Source organism: Cupressus sempervirens, chromosome 7, assembly GCF_028749045.1.
Source record: "Cupressus sempervirens isolate cs-2001-9-10 chromosome 7, ASM2874904v1, whole genome shotgun sequence".
Lineage (NCBI taxonomy): Eukaryota > Viridiplantae > Streptophyta > Pinopsida > Cupressales > Cupressaceae > Cupressus > Cupressus sempervirens.
Window position 1 is genome coordinate 724,949,944 of NC_143124.1, and position 15,436 is coordinate 724,965,379.

Here is a 15,436-nt window from a genome sequence, read left to right on the forward strand (position 1 = left end):
TGTGTGTGTGTGAGAGAGAGAATTAAATATAATTATTTTTCTTAATAAAACAAATAGTCAAAATAAAATTATGATTATAATAAAAAATTAAAATATATTATATTTTAATTAATGAAACTAAGAATTTAATTTTTATATTAAAAGTCACATTTATATAAGAAAAATGAAATGTATTGAAATATAAAAATATTTAATAAGTAAAACTAATTGTTTAATTTTACACAATTAGAAAAGGTTTACTATTTAATATTTTGTATTTCCAAAATTTTCATAAAATTAAGTAATTTTTAATTATGAAATAATATCTATATAATTTAATATGTACATTTGTAAATAATAAATAGATGTAATACATATGAATTTGATGTTGATGAATAAATATGATGTAATAAATAAGAAATAAAATATAACTATTTAATTTTAATACATAGTTTATAAAAACTTAATAATAATTTATATATCTTAATCATGGTCATGGTCGTTTACCGATAAAAAAATTTAAAAAAAATAAAAAATTATATATCTTTTAGAATTGAATTATTTCTTTTTTTCTTATTTCTTTAGTATGTTTATTTGATATAAAATATAATTATTAATTTAATATTAAAAATAACAAACACAATCAAATCCAGAAGCAAATTGTCTAAAAAGTCTAATGGATTGTGAAAATTTATTCAGATTGATTAAAATATATATTTAAATTTTAAATGTATTTAAACCAAATGATAAATTGATTAAATAAATAATAATAATAATAATCAATGATATAATTTATAAATTGTAACACTTATCAATTATACATATTACAAACACTATTATAAAATATAATTAAAAAATAGTATTGTTTAATTTATTTTTATAAAATTAAAATAATAGTAATAATTTAAGGAAGATTTTTCTTTTAAAATTAGAAATTCAAATACAAAGATATAATATATTGAAATTATATTAAAAAGACATATATATATAATTTGAAGTTTTAAAACAAGTTATATCAAATAGTCAAAAATAAACATCAATGTAAAATTAATAATAAATATATTTAAAATAAAAAATAAAAAATATTTAATAGATTGTGATAATTAATATTGATGAGATGAAGGATAAAATGATTGAAAAAATAAAATCTTATCAACTTGTCATAAATTTAGAAAAAATAAAGTTGTAATTAATATATTTATTAATGAAAGATGAAGTTGTTAGGAAATATTTGTATTTTTTGTTGAAGAAAATTATTTTTCTCCCTTACCAAAAATAATTATGAAATAGAATGGATGAAAAATGTGATTTGTAAAGTAATGAAAAATTAGAAAAAAATTATAAACATTTAAAATCTCATATAATCTTTTAAATTCTTTGATTTGATTAATTAGTATTAATGTCATATTTGACATGAATGCATAAATATTCCTGCGTTGGCAGGAACTAAAACTAAAATACGAAATCCTTCACTTCAAGAAAAATGAGGCTTCTTTGACTGTTTTAACCTTGAAAAGAACCTTTCGTTTCCCTCAATGCTAAACTTACTTTCAGCAAGGGTTAAGGTAGGCGTTATTGTCATGACTAATTGAGCATAGTACGACACTCAAGCGTTGCTTGCGCTGCTGGTATTTCTCCTCTGGACGCTTTCATTGTATTCGATAGTGCAGAGGGGATCTGCGAGACATTATTCCATTCATCTGCATTGTTGAGGTGAGGAAGATTCCTTCGCAGCAGTACTTGGTTTATATTTGAAAGCAAATAAAACGAAAACAAGCTCATTTGCTTATTTTTAACATTCATTCAACTGGGGTTGTTTACGAATGCACTTTCACCTTGTGGGGTCTACACCTGAGATTCCTGTACATACGAATGAGTTATGGGCAACAGGTTCTAATTGCTGGAAGGAATTCGAGGACACAATAGCTCTGGTTAATATTGATCAAGGTGGAGCACCAATATTTCTCATTCAACATGCGCAAAGGAGAGGTAAGCTATACTATAATAGCCCCCATTATTCATATTTTTCCGCTTTATATTCAAGTTTCATTCTTTGGTTGTTATAAAATGATCGATTCACATGAGCACGTCCGAATTTCTGCACATAATAAATCAATGGTGGATACGCTCCATAGGCTAGCTGGTAAGCATAGATTCATTTGGACGACCCCTTGATTTCATTACAAAACATTAGTCTCATTAGTTTTTGTATTTATTTTTGTTTTATATTCTTTATTTTAGTTTGAAATTTCATTAGAAAATGTGAATCTCATTATGCTTTTGATGCGCTTTTTGGTTTTGGTAAATATTGGACAAGGTTATAGGCAGCATTCTGGGATAAATTGGAATCACAGTCGTAAGCTTATTAAACAAAAGTCATGCTTGTATGTACTCAATGAGCATATCAGCCTGTTAGGCTAGATTATCGTGGTGAGGAGAATTCGAACCCGGTAGATTCTGCTGGGTTTGTTATGAAGATCTATTGATCTTGTTTGCTTCCAAGTTTACAAATTTAATTCCAGGTGATTCTGTTTGGTAGTTGGCATGTAAAGTGTCATTTGCTTAATTTAATTGGAGCTATAGATTCCACCAACATTTTTGTCAATCTATTGTGCTTTCCTTTTCTGGGATTTATTATCTGTGGCCTTTATTCATATGCGTGTTCAAGTTTCTTACTTAATAACTGATCAAAAAAATTGTATTGGGTCTGTCTCTTTCAGAAAGAAATCATCCAAATAGTTAATGCTTAATTGGGTATTGGGAAAATGGGAATCCGGGCTCAATCCTAAAGTTCCTGTTCCTGGGGCAAGCCCGGTGTCAGTGCAGTATGCATGTTTGGAAAATCTTGTAATTGTGCATTTAATACATGCAATAGATAATCTTTCATTAGTTCAAAATGTTCTTTTGAGTTATCATCTGCTATGCCTAGCTTTTATATCATGCTCTCAAAAGAGCTGTTTTACTATAAACAATTTCAACAATTTTTAGGAGAACTAAAAATTTGTAGCACAGCTACTGAAATGTTAATATCACACAACATACGTGATCAGCAAAATTTGTGGTCAAAGAGAACGCATAGTTTCAGACATTTCACTCAAGATCTGGAAAATGACTTTCTCACCTTTGCATGGTTTTCTATCATTGTCAAGCAAAGTAGTTTGACTACATTTGACTTGGCTAAACTAAGAAAGAAATAGTGTGACAGTGCTTGTTATCTACACACAAAGAGCTTTTTTGTTGCATTTGCAGCAATGCTTTGAGTTTGTTTTAACTCCGTTTTCAAGTTTTTTAAAATTCAGTGTCTGGCAGTGAAAAATTAATAATTATTGATTGCAATCATTTTTTTAATCAAACATTTTGAATCTGCTGGGTAAAAGACGAAAGCAAAGGAGAAGAAAGTTGATTAACTGTTTGGCTTAGATGCTGTGGCTGACGGGGACTAGCAACCAGCATTATCGCAACTGACTTACTTGGGAACTATGACTACCAAGATTTGGACCCAGGTTATCATTCTTATGGAAGTTGCTCCGTCATATGAGAAGAGCACAGCTGGCAGGATTATAGAAGCCATACTTATGACAAGGTGGAGAAATGGACTGTTTACTTGGGTATTATTCTGCTGTAGTCACTGGCATCAGTATTTGGCCTTTGGCGTCATTCCGTGTGTTCAGTTGATGTTTTTCATGTTTAGATAGTGAGCGTGAATAATCTAAACTGTAGATGAGAACTTCTAGCTATAGGTTTGTGGTATAAGTGTATTAAACTATTAGTGATTTGATTTAGTAAATGTTGGACGTGAATTAAATTCTGTCAGTGAGTTTATGGCACAATAGTTTCCTTTGTAGTAAGAAGTACTTTTTGTGTAGTTGCTTCTAATTTCCTCATTTGTCTCTGATCATTAACCATGTTTTGGGCATATGCATCATTAAATTGTAGTTACAATGCCATGCCTGTTAAGTTTTGAGCCCAAAAATCAATGAAGATAAGCAGCAATAAGAAAGAGCCAAAACTGAAACAATAACCACTAGAATTAACCAGGGAAAACCCTTCTAGAATGAAGGGAAAAACCTAGTCACACAACAAAATATCATTATATTGATCATAAAAGTTAAAGTACATAGGTTTCCACTTAATTGATTTACAATATACCAAGCATTCATATAAATAGATTGCATAAGACTCTTCACCTATCACACGAAGGTCTCTTTGAGTTCCAAAAATAAGACCCTTCATATTTCCACATATTCAATACTTCGTATTTCCGTACGCATGATGTATGACACATGTCCTTTTACATAAAATAATAACTTAAATATAATCACAAATATCTCTTTCACCTGAAGATGACCATAACGTTCATAACAAACAAATTTCTCTCTAATAAAATCAAAGATCAAGATCTTTGTGGCAGCTACAATCTTCAGCACTCCCTCTTAGCAAGAGAGAGATCTTTACTTAGGCATGCAAAACATACTTGCAATCAAAGATGACAAATTCACATATGTTATCTCAGCATAACATAATCCACCATGGTTACTTCATGAGCACATAGAATGTAGTCACACTCATGACTTTCATCATGCCTGCTTGTAGAGGGTAGAACAAAGACATTTATTTCAAAACTTCTCCTAGAGAAGAATGCATATCCACCATGCCTACTCGCAGGGGGTGATTCGCCATACCTACTTGCAAAGGGTGGAACAAGGGCTTTCACCTTAGATTTCTCCCAGAGAAGAATGCATATCCATCGTGCCTACTCGCAGAGGGTGATTCACCATACCTACTTGTAGAGGGTGGACCAAGGGCTTTCACCTCAAACTTCTCCCAAAGAAAAATGCATTAATAATTGAGATTTTCTCTTAAAATAGACTTCCTCTTAACAGGGACAACTTTAATATTGGTGTCTCCCTCTCAGTAGGAACTACTTTAATCATCACAATAAGATGGTTGACTATTGCCTAAACTTGCAAAGGGGTTGATATCTCCCTCTGTTATGTAATCTCCCTCTGAAGCTGAATAATCTCTTTTTAAACATGATCTACCTGCCAATCTAATCACAAGCTCTTGCACAAGTTCAAGTTAGTATACACATGATGTAATCATGATTGACAACACTTAATATTAAAACCTCTTATGGATGTTCTTACAACTGATCATCAACATCTTGTAATAATAAGATTCTCTCATAAAGCATACCAAAGCCCCTTATTATGATGAAGCCAACCAATATTTCAATAAATCTTTACACACACATGAAATATAAAGATTCAAATATACAAGATATTTGAATAAGTGCAATTCATCTATTGAGACCAGAATACACAAAAAAAGAAGAGTCAAGATAAGATAATAATATTAATGTCCAACAAAAGACCACAAAAGGTCTATGGGACTGAGAGATTACAACAAGAGAACAGACCATAGTGGGAGCACCAAATGGTGTCCGAGAAAGTGAACAACAAAAAGCATGAAGAGGAAAATAAAGGCGCAGAGAAAGGCCAAAGCAAAGACTAGGAGTCCTTCAATAGTGAAAAGAAATCAGTCACAGATGGATAAGACTGTGGGTTGATAAGAGCCTTGATCTGTCTCTATGAGTTCCTGGAAGAAGAGTGTCGCTGATGTAAGAAATTGCTATAGAGTTTGACAGACCTGGAATGATCAGTAGAACTAGTAGAATTGAACAACCTTTTCACACCACCTAAAGGAGATAAGGGTGAGAAAAAAAGCAGTAATGAGCTGATCAGAGTTATGTCGGGAAGGAAGTAGTGATTGTAGAGTACTCTTGCACAGTAGGGTGGCCTCTTGAAGATAAAGCGCAAGACATCGTTGATCACTGTAGTTGAAGAAAGCTGAAAGAGAAAAACAGTCCCAGAATAAACAATAGAATCTCCCTTTGATCTCATAAAAGATAGGGCAACAACAAATAAAGTGAGTCCCTGTCTCAACCTCCGCTAAAGTACACAGCTTACAGATCCATTCTTCGCTGTCAATATGATGGTCAGTTTGAGCCCAAAGATGGTGAGAACCAACTCTGAAGGACCCTAGAGAGAAACGTAGGGCATGACACCACCGTCGAGAAAGGTAACTAGGACGAGCAATAATCCCATCACAGATCTCCATAAAATGCTCAACATAGAAAGCCATCCTCAAACGTAACCCACTAGGAGGGTTAGTCCAGGTGGTGATAATGTACTGTCTGTAGATATCCAGTTTGCCATGCTCATTTAACTCGTCTAGAGGAGAGGAGATGAGCAGGGGCATTCAGTGAGAAATGATAATATCAATCCCAATCGAGCTTAGCAGAGAAGATGCCTGCGCATACCAACAATGAGCTCGAGAACAAGTATCAGAACCTGCAGTAGCAACAAAAGAGCAATATGCCAAGTAGGAGTATCTATCTTGTTCTCTAACCAAATCCGCAAAACCACGAAGGTGATGAAGAAACCAAACCAGATAAAAAATGACTGCAAGACTGAAGGGATGAGCACCGAACTCAGCAAGAATGATATTATGAGGAGTGAACTTGTGACATCTAATGATATGCCGTAAAAGCAAAGTCTGTACTTGTTCGATCGAGGCCCAATCAAAAACCAAAAGAGAGGGCCCCCAAACCACAAAGCCATAGAGAACAGTCGGTTGAACAAGTGAGTCCAAGAGGGATAACTTGGATGAAGTATCCTGAAAATGGTGTCTGAAACATTGTTTTTCAAGCATAGCAAGAGAACTCATACCCTTACTAACTTTGGATTGTATTGCCGGTCTCATATTGAAGCGAGGTCCAGAGAACTTCACTCCCAAATACATATAAGAAGTAATCTCTATCTCCTATCCTTGAAAGAAGAAGTGAAGATGAGAGGTCTTTAAGCAATTAAAGACCATAACTTGAGTCTTACCCAGGTTAACCACTAGTTGTCGCTGATCACAAAAGGAAGCTAAACCATCAAGAAGCCTCTATAAACTCTCTGGAGAAGAAGCAAGAATGACCACATCGTCCGCAAAAAGAAGAATGGAGATCAAGATCTGGTGTAAGTAGCAATTGTCCCCTAGGAGCGAGGACTTTAGAAGGAAGTCTTCAAGCTTGTCAATATACTAATTGAACAAAGTGGGGGAGAGAGGGCAGCCTTGTTTAACCCCAATGGTGCCATGGATCGGAACTGAGAATCCCTTAGGAGTCCTAAATCTACCCACTACAGTTTCGTATAATCTCATGATACCAATAAGTAACACTTTGAAATCCCAATCACAAGCCTTGCAAAAATCAACAAAACAACAGTACACTTTCGTCAATCTGTGTCTAGCCTCCTCAATAATAACCCATAAAATGAAAATGTGATCCATGGTCTGATAGATAGCCTGGAAACCAACTTGTCCTCTAGCTCTACAACCTCTCCTGTCAACCTCACTAGATAACATAGCATTCAGGGCTGTAGCATATAGTTTGGCAAATGTGTGTCTGATCATAATGGTTCTATAATTACCAGGATCAGAGATAGGATTGGTCTTGTGAATCGGATAAATCAGATGCCTTGACCAAGAAACCAAAAAACCAATGCAAACCGCTCTATTAAAGAGTAGAGAGATAGGGGCCTAGAACTGAGGCACCAAACTTGAAGAGTTCAGCTTGGAACCCCTCCTCATTCGCCGCTTTGCTGCATCTCATGGATTTGATGGCCTCGTAAATGTTAGAAGGGGTGAACAAATGACAATACAGAGGTGGAATAGGGTGGATAAAAGGCTTCCCAGGAATGTCATAAAGAGTCGTGGGGTGAGAGGTAAGGGAGCTAAAGTCAAGGATGGAGGATGGAGTGTGAGAGCGAGGAAACAGGGTGCACCAGAAAAGTTGGGGATTGTGGATAAGCGTGGAGCATAGGGATTTACACTAGAACGCAATAAAGGATCGTTTCTTACCATTTACAAAATAGAGGTAAGAAACATGTAGGTGAGCAAAAGCGGGGGAATGAGCATCAAAAGCAGAATGTACTGAGCGATGGAAAAATTTGCAGTCAACATCAAACCATTGGTTCACAGGGCATGTATTACGGCGTTTTCTTCGGAGGGAGAGAGGAGCGGTGAGGTATGGAAAGAATGACAGACTTCCAAATGGCCGATGCAAGCAATTCAAGCATGGAGGAGGTCTCACCAGAATTAGTGAAACATGTAGGATTAAGGAGCCTTGAAAGATGATAGGAAAAGGGCTCACTGTCATCGTCAAGGAAGCGGAAGCAAGCCGGGGTATGGGTAGCGTGAGGAAAGAGGTGAGAAGATTGAAGAGGAGGCGACGAGTGAGAAGAAATGCAAATACTAAGGAGAGCATGGTTCGCAAGAGTAAGGTGTAAGATGATGAAGCAATGAATGAAGGGGATAAAGGAGGGAAAGGTGAGGGCATAGTCAACAACGCTAACACCCCCACAATGAGGCCAACAAGTGAAGAGCTCATAACCAAGAAAGCATGGAAGACCATTCAAGAGCACAAGACTAGAGGACTCACAAAGTTGTAGAACATGGTGACCATAAGAAGAAATCAGCCCAAGAGCATCATTAGAAATATGCTGAAGTCCCAAAGTAGTCGGATTAATCTATGTGAAGTAGATGGAATCAAAGCATCGGTCATATAGCGGAGTTTGGAGTTCTTTGGTCCTCGCATTGAAATCACCAAGAATGATGATGTCCCCCAAAGCAATGAACCAAGAGATACTCTCACATAGGTCAACATAAGGGTCACTGTCCTCGGTACCATGGATAGCATAATGAGAGGAAGTTGGCAGGAAATAGCAGACACCAATAAAGAAATCTCTCTGATGGTGGCTCTTACTGCCAATAAGGACCCACATGAATTTGGCATACGTATTAGAATGGACAACAAAAGTATAGCTGAAAATATCATCTCTAGTCAAACAAGTCACGCCACCAGACCCACAGACTCCACCAGAAGCACGAACCTCCTCTCTACAAATAGATAACCACTGATAACCTATAAACCCTGGAAGAGGACGCACGAGACTCTCATGAGTCTCAGTGATGACAAGTATATCAGTGGATCCCACTGCATCGTGGAAGAGTCCAGGTAATGACCATAAAGAACCATTACCATTGCAACAGTTAACAAAAAGAGAGCAAGTGGGGGTCTCCCTCTTGTTTGATTGCCGGTGAGACCATCATTTGGTCTTGGAGGCCTGTCTTGCTTCCCATCTACTGGGGGAGGAATCTCAAACAACTGCTTTGAGATCCCTAATAACTGCCCAATTCCCAGCCAATCTAGCTTCTGCCATAATACCACAAGTATGTTTCAGCTTTGCAACCTAAGCGTTCGTGAGATCTTCATTTAGAAAAATCTTAGAAGGGAGAGAAAACAACTTCCTCTTTGCTTTGAGAGCACAAAGCCAATCTGAAAAGGTGAGAAACCGAATGAAAAGGATGTCACCATGGCCAAACCAGCATTTATCCAATGTGATGTTGGAGAGACCAAGCTGATCATTGAGGAAAGAACTTCCAGTAGAAAGAGGGTTGGAAGTGGAAGGGAGACCACAGACTCGCAGGTTGAGCTCACGAGCATGTCTCACACGTTCATCCTCAATCTTTCCCTAAAAAATCTTATCCAGATTCGGCAAGGGTGCAGTAGTAGTTGAAGTATTGGTGAGAGAGGCCCATGATCTCACTTTCTGTTCAGTGTCCGAAATCAGAGATGAGTGTTTTGTTGCAATTTCTGATTGCTGTACTTTGATTGTATCTAATCCCTCAAACTGCTTGATAATGGATTCGAGATGTGATTTTAAACCTGCAGTTTCAGAAGTAAAAGTATCAAATAATTCTTTGCTCTGAGAGGTATTCGAGCTTGGGGCATCTTTTAGTTTTGTAATTGTCACGGTCAACGACAATACTTCCCTTTGAGCAATTGATTATCTGTTTCTAGCTAAGTAACCCGATCACAGAGCCTCTGGTAGGTCAGAGGTTGTGATTATGATGAGCCTGCATCACCATTTGCAGTCATCCTCAAACAGTGATCTAAAATTGAGGTAAAACAAACCCTCTGGCAAGACCCACTGAACAGTTGTGGAGGAGGGAGCCGAAGCAATTGAACAGTGAGAGCAGACACCAATCGGCAAAGGAGGAGATCAAAATCAGAATGATTAGAGAGAGCCGCTGTAACCAGAAACACACCTGCGTATTGTTCAGTTTCACAAAACCCATGTGCATGAAACTATAACAAGCAGACAGGCCTGACAAAGCAAATCGCAAAAAGGAAAATGGTAAACTTGTCACACCCGAGCAAGAACAACTGTAATTTGTCACACCCGAAAGCCACAAAATGGAGGATGCCAACCCAAGCACAAATGCGTGAGAATAAAATCCAACAAAACTGTAAAACTGTGGAATGGAAGACGTCGGCCCGAGCACAAATGCGAGAGAAGAAAAACCAACATAGTCGTGAAACGAAGGAGGTAGGGCACCTAAACGCGTGAAGAGAAAAAGAGATATTGATCAGAGAAACCATGCAGAAATAACAACACGGAAGCCAGATTGAAGTAAAAATATATTACCTTCCCGTAATGTCGACACTTACCTTTCCATCAACCTAGAGATAACATAGGGGGATGCAAGAACTACTATGGAATAGTAAACTGTCATGCATGCAAAAAATAAACTTCCATGAAGGTTCAACGGAGACGATGCTAGATCATCATTGCCATGAAATCCACAAAGGTAGGAATATACATATGAATAGATAACCCTATTACTGCTAAACTGTCAAAGCTTCATAATCACAAATTAATCAGAGTTATACAAATGCAAACAAAGTATTGTCATAAAATAGAATTATGATCAAAACAAAATGCTTATCTCCTTGTCTAGATTCCTTAGCTGTTTGTTCACACTAGAGAACTCAACACCAAGAAGCACTGACAACAGATAATTCACAATCAACAGATCCTGAAGCTAGGCAATAGTGAATTGTCAAATCCCTCCATTGCTCACTCTTGTCCTTCAGAGGCAATCCCTAAAGCTGAGATATTATTTGTGATCCTTGGAACTTTTGTAACAAGACTTTCTCTTGCAAAATTTTCGAGCTCCTCCAAGATCTGAGAAGTTCTAAAGTTATCAACTCCCTCCACATATCCTGACCGTCCTCCAAGGAAGAAGACATTACTAAATCACGTCCATGCACGAGGGGTGAACGGGAGCGTTACAAACTATCGACCTTGAAGACGGTAAGATTCCACAATATGAGCAACTCGAAGATAATACTCAAACGAAGAAAACACTCTCAAGAACCATGAAGGAATGAATATCTTCTCCAATGCCGAATATATATAATAGAAATGAGAGAGCAAGTATTGCTTACTAATCATGATGCCAAAGATGAATAATCCTCTTTGATAGACGAACATGAAAAGAGAAGTCGACAGTTACAAAATGAACTGCTACATACACATCGACGGTGATATGGCAACAACGTGATATTCAAAATTAATTATTTCCGACAACTCCCATCCACTTGTGATACCAAGGATAGCATGTAAAATAATCAATACCAAAGCTACCGATACTTGAAAGAATTCACAACAACATGCACTGTCCGCAGCAAAGACTTCAAGGAATGTGTATGAACTACTTCTTAAGGCATTATTTAATGCTTGTGATTGCAGAAGCTTCCTTTATTTTGACAGCATTGAGCCAAGGCAAATATGACAAAAGGTCAAGCAATGACTTTCCATCAATGATCACACTCGAAACTGCTGCTATAGACATGTGTGCTCCAATCTCCAATGGGCACAAGGCAGAAACTCTCTCTATTTGATCCAGCCCTTCATGAAGTATGACGCACCCATCAAAGCTCCCTCTCTCGACTACAAGACTGTTTTCTTTAAGAATACAACACCAGACGCTCAACGTTTACTATGTGGATGGATATGAAATATAGACAATTCATCTTCAAAGACATTCAATGTGATTTAAAAAAAAAATTTGGATGCAAACCCAAAAATAGATGAAGTTTGATTTCACATTGACTGCTCTAATTCTCCAAATTCAATCTTTGCTATACTGGCAAAACTGATGGGAGATATTTAGAATTCCCTTATTGCTGTAATCCAAAACCTGGCTCTGATACCATGTTAAGTTTTGAGCCCAAAAATCAATGAAGATAAACAACAATAAGAAAGAGCCAAAACTGAAACAATAATCACCAGAATTACCCTGGGAAAACCCTTCTAGAATGAAGGGAAAAACCCAGCCACACAACAAAATATCATTATATTGATCATAAAAGTTCAAGTACATAGGTTTCCACTTAATTGATTTACAATATACCAAACAATCATATAAATAGAGTGCATAAGACTCTTCACCTATCACACGAACGTCTCTTTGAGTCCCAATAATAAGACCCTTCATATTTCCACATATTCAACACTTCATATTTTCATATGCACGACTCTTTGCATGATGTATGACACATGTCCGTTTACATAAAATAATAACTTAAATATAATCACAAATATCTCTTTCAGCTGAAGATGACCATAACAGTCATAACAAACAAATTTCTCTCTGATAAAATCAGTGATAAAGATCTCTGTCGCAGCTACAATCTTCAACAATGCCTAGCTTATTTTTTTAAAAATTCCTTTAAAATCTTGATAATTAACAAGTATAAAATATATCAAATCATGCTACACTCATTTGTAACAAGGTATCTACATAAAATTTATATGTTCTTGAGAAAACACATTATAGAGAATCTAAAGCAACTGACCCTAGATACTTGTATGGCAAAGAAAACAACTATTTAATATTTTATAATGTCTACAAATGATAAGCCTTTTGACCAAGTCATAACATAGGTTCCGTTCACCAATGAGCAAGCTTGCAAGCATTCTCTAGCCTTGGGTGCTCTATCAATGAACTGTTGGAATCATGGTGAAAAATATCCAGATGTGTTGCACTTACTCTATGATCTTTGGTGATGGCAATGCATATAGACTCGTAGTTCCTTGTAGCTACACAGGCCTGTAGCTTCTTGGGTTTGGGATTATTTCTCTCCACTTTTTTCTTTATGTTGTCCAACTTTTCTTGGAGCTCTTCAGCGGATTTCTTGAAATTTCATTGCAACCTATGAAATTTCAATTGCAACCTATCTCTTCCAGAATGCTTCTTACTTCAATGTGCTATTTGTTTTCCTCCGTTTGTACTTGGGACTTAAAAATTACTCCTTTTAAAATTTACAGAAGCAGTTGTAGAATCATTTTCTTTCTGAAGTTTGGTCTTTTCTATCCCTTTGCTCCATTCATTTTTACTATTTCCTTTGATGCTGATGAAGAAAAGGCATTCTGGAGTCTGATATAATTCCTTTAATCTAAGTAGTGTTTGGTAAGCATATAGAATCAATTGGTCGATTCTTTCACATCAACATTTAAGGATCTCAGATTCACCATCTCTCCAAATATGGATCAACCATCAATAAGTGGCTGGAGTTAATAAGTAATATCTATTGGTTTGATTCCAATCAAGTGGCCGGATTGACAATATTGCAGAGTTGCTGGAAACTCCTCTGTCCTTCCTTGGGTGCACGTATCCCCGTATCCAATTTGGAAACGTATCCGCTATTGCCTAGATACACGTTGAATATTGTATCCATGCTTGCCTAAACTAAGTAGATTTTCCAAGCGTGCCAAATACTATGTAATGCGATATTATTAAGATGTGGCATAAATCTTACCAATTTTTAATTAAAAATACTTTATTAATACAATTGTTTTAAAAAAAAATGGTATAAACAAAACCCACAGCAAAAGATAAAGAAAATGTTTTTCTATTCAGCAACCCATTTTGTTGGGTTATCTTCTAATGCAGCTCTACAATTAAGTTATAAATATTTATGTAGCATTTATGTGTCAATATTGTTTTCGAAGCAATGAAAAACTCCTCTAATAACTTAGAAAATTGCGTTAAATATGTGTATGTGATATTTATTAATGTCGTATCCAGCCGTATCTGTACCCAATACCGTATTTGTATTTCTATCCATATCTGTATCCATGCAACTTTGCAATATTGTGGACCTACTCCAGCCAAAGCAAATCAGTTTCTTTCAGTCCATCAATATATTCTTTTGTTGGATTAAAATTTAAAACCAATAATATTCTTATGTTGGCCTATCAATAAGTCAACTTGTGCATCTTCTTATTACACCTTGCTGCTTTATAAAAGATTATTATTCCCTTACACTATCTTATGTTGTCCTATCTGTATTTCTCCACTTGTACTGATAACAATTGATCATCATAACTGTGCCTGTCCACTAGAATTTTCTAATGTTTATACATACATTGAGTTCATTCCCATAATTAGGTTAGACATGCTGCCTGGTTACTAGAGGTTTGTGTAAGACCTATATTCTAAGCAAAAGGCTACATTGCTTTCATGTCCTATGGAATCTTAATTTACCCACAGTGCTTGGATTACTTTTTAAAGCCTTTTGTTCAGGATGAGAATGCCTTGGGATGATTAGCATACCCCAAGGTAAAAGTCTGCTCAAGTTCATCTACTCAATGCCATTACTTCCTGATTCCAAATAGTCCATTTACAGGACATCTAGCTTGTTTATTAAAAGTAATTTTCTTTCTTCTATGAAAAGCCTATTTTCTTTTTCTTTGGATTTAAGTTCATATAGTTTCCACGTGGATCCTAATATGCCAACTCTTGATGCAGTCATCTGCAAGAAAGGAGATAAAAAAAGACGAATGGGAGAGGAGGCTCAGTGATGTAAAGATTAGAAAAGAAGATATGAATAAGCTCATAATGAATTTTTTTGTCACAGAAGGCTATGTTGAGGCAGCTGAGAAGTTTCAGCTCGAATCCGGCACAGAGCGTATCTTTATGTTTACATTCAGTTTCCTTATTTGTTTAACTTTAATACAAACTAACACGCCGTTATCAAAACTTCAATTTGAAGTTTGGGTTTGATAAAAAATGTTACTGGCCGAATTTTTGTTTGTCTTATTATAGTTTGCTACTGTAGAACCACATTTATTTGTTCTTTTATGGTCGCTGTTAAGGTAAGGATTGCTTTTGTGCAAGGAATATTTCTTGAGCCGCTCCAGAAAGAAGAACCAATGTTCCTGGTCATCTAATTCCTCTTCTTCTTTGTTGTTCTGAAGAAGCTATAGTTCTGTGACTCTGTCAACAGTGTTAAATTGTTTTCTTAGCTATAAACAGCAGATATGGATCTTGGTACAACAACAGATCGAGTGGCAGTGCGCACAGCTATTCAATATGGCAATGTGGAAGCTGCTATTGAGAAGGTCAATGATTTAAATCCAGAGGTCAGCTTCCTCCAATTTCTTCTGTGATAATCAGTTTGGCAGCTTGTGACATTCAAAGTGCATTTACTCTGAAAAAAGAATACTTCTAGTCATCGTCTTCTTAAAGTCATGGCAGTTGATTAATTAGTGATGCT

The 15,436-nt window shown here is 36.1% G+C and overlaps 1 protein-coding gene across 3 annotated transcripts in view; it reads left to right on the forward strand.

The window, feature by feature from the left end:
- Positions 1 to 1,423: 1,423 nt before the first annotated feature.
- LOC149549283 (protein GID8 homolog) overlaps positions 1,424 to 15,436 on the forward strand; it is an 87,718-nt gene continuing 73,705 nt past the window's right edge. Inside the window, exons 1-4 of one of the 3 annotated variants that reach the window (XM_089792710.1) lie at positions 1,424 to 1,692; positions 1,870 to 1,968; positions 14,689 to 14,848; positions 15,196 to 15,302. In XM_089792710.1, coding sequence (XP_089648836.1) covers positions 1,954 to 1,968; positions 14,689 to 14,848; positions 15,196 to 15,302 — 282 coding nt within the window. In that variant the 5' untranslated portion in view covers positions 1,424 to 1,692; positions 1,870 to 1,953. Of the gene's footprint in view, positions 1,693 to 1,753; positions 1,969 to 14,688; positions 14,849 to 15,195; positions 15,303 to 15,436 lie in introns of those variants that run through there. The other 2 variants (XM_089792711.1, XM_089792709.1) reach the window with 2 other exon arrangements.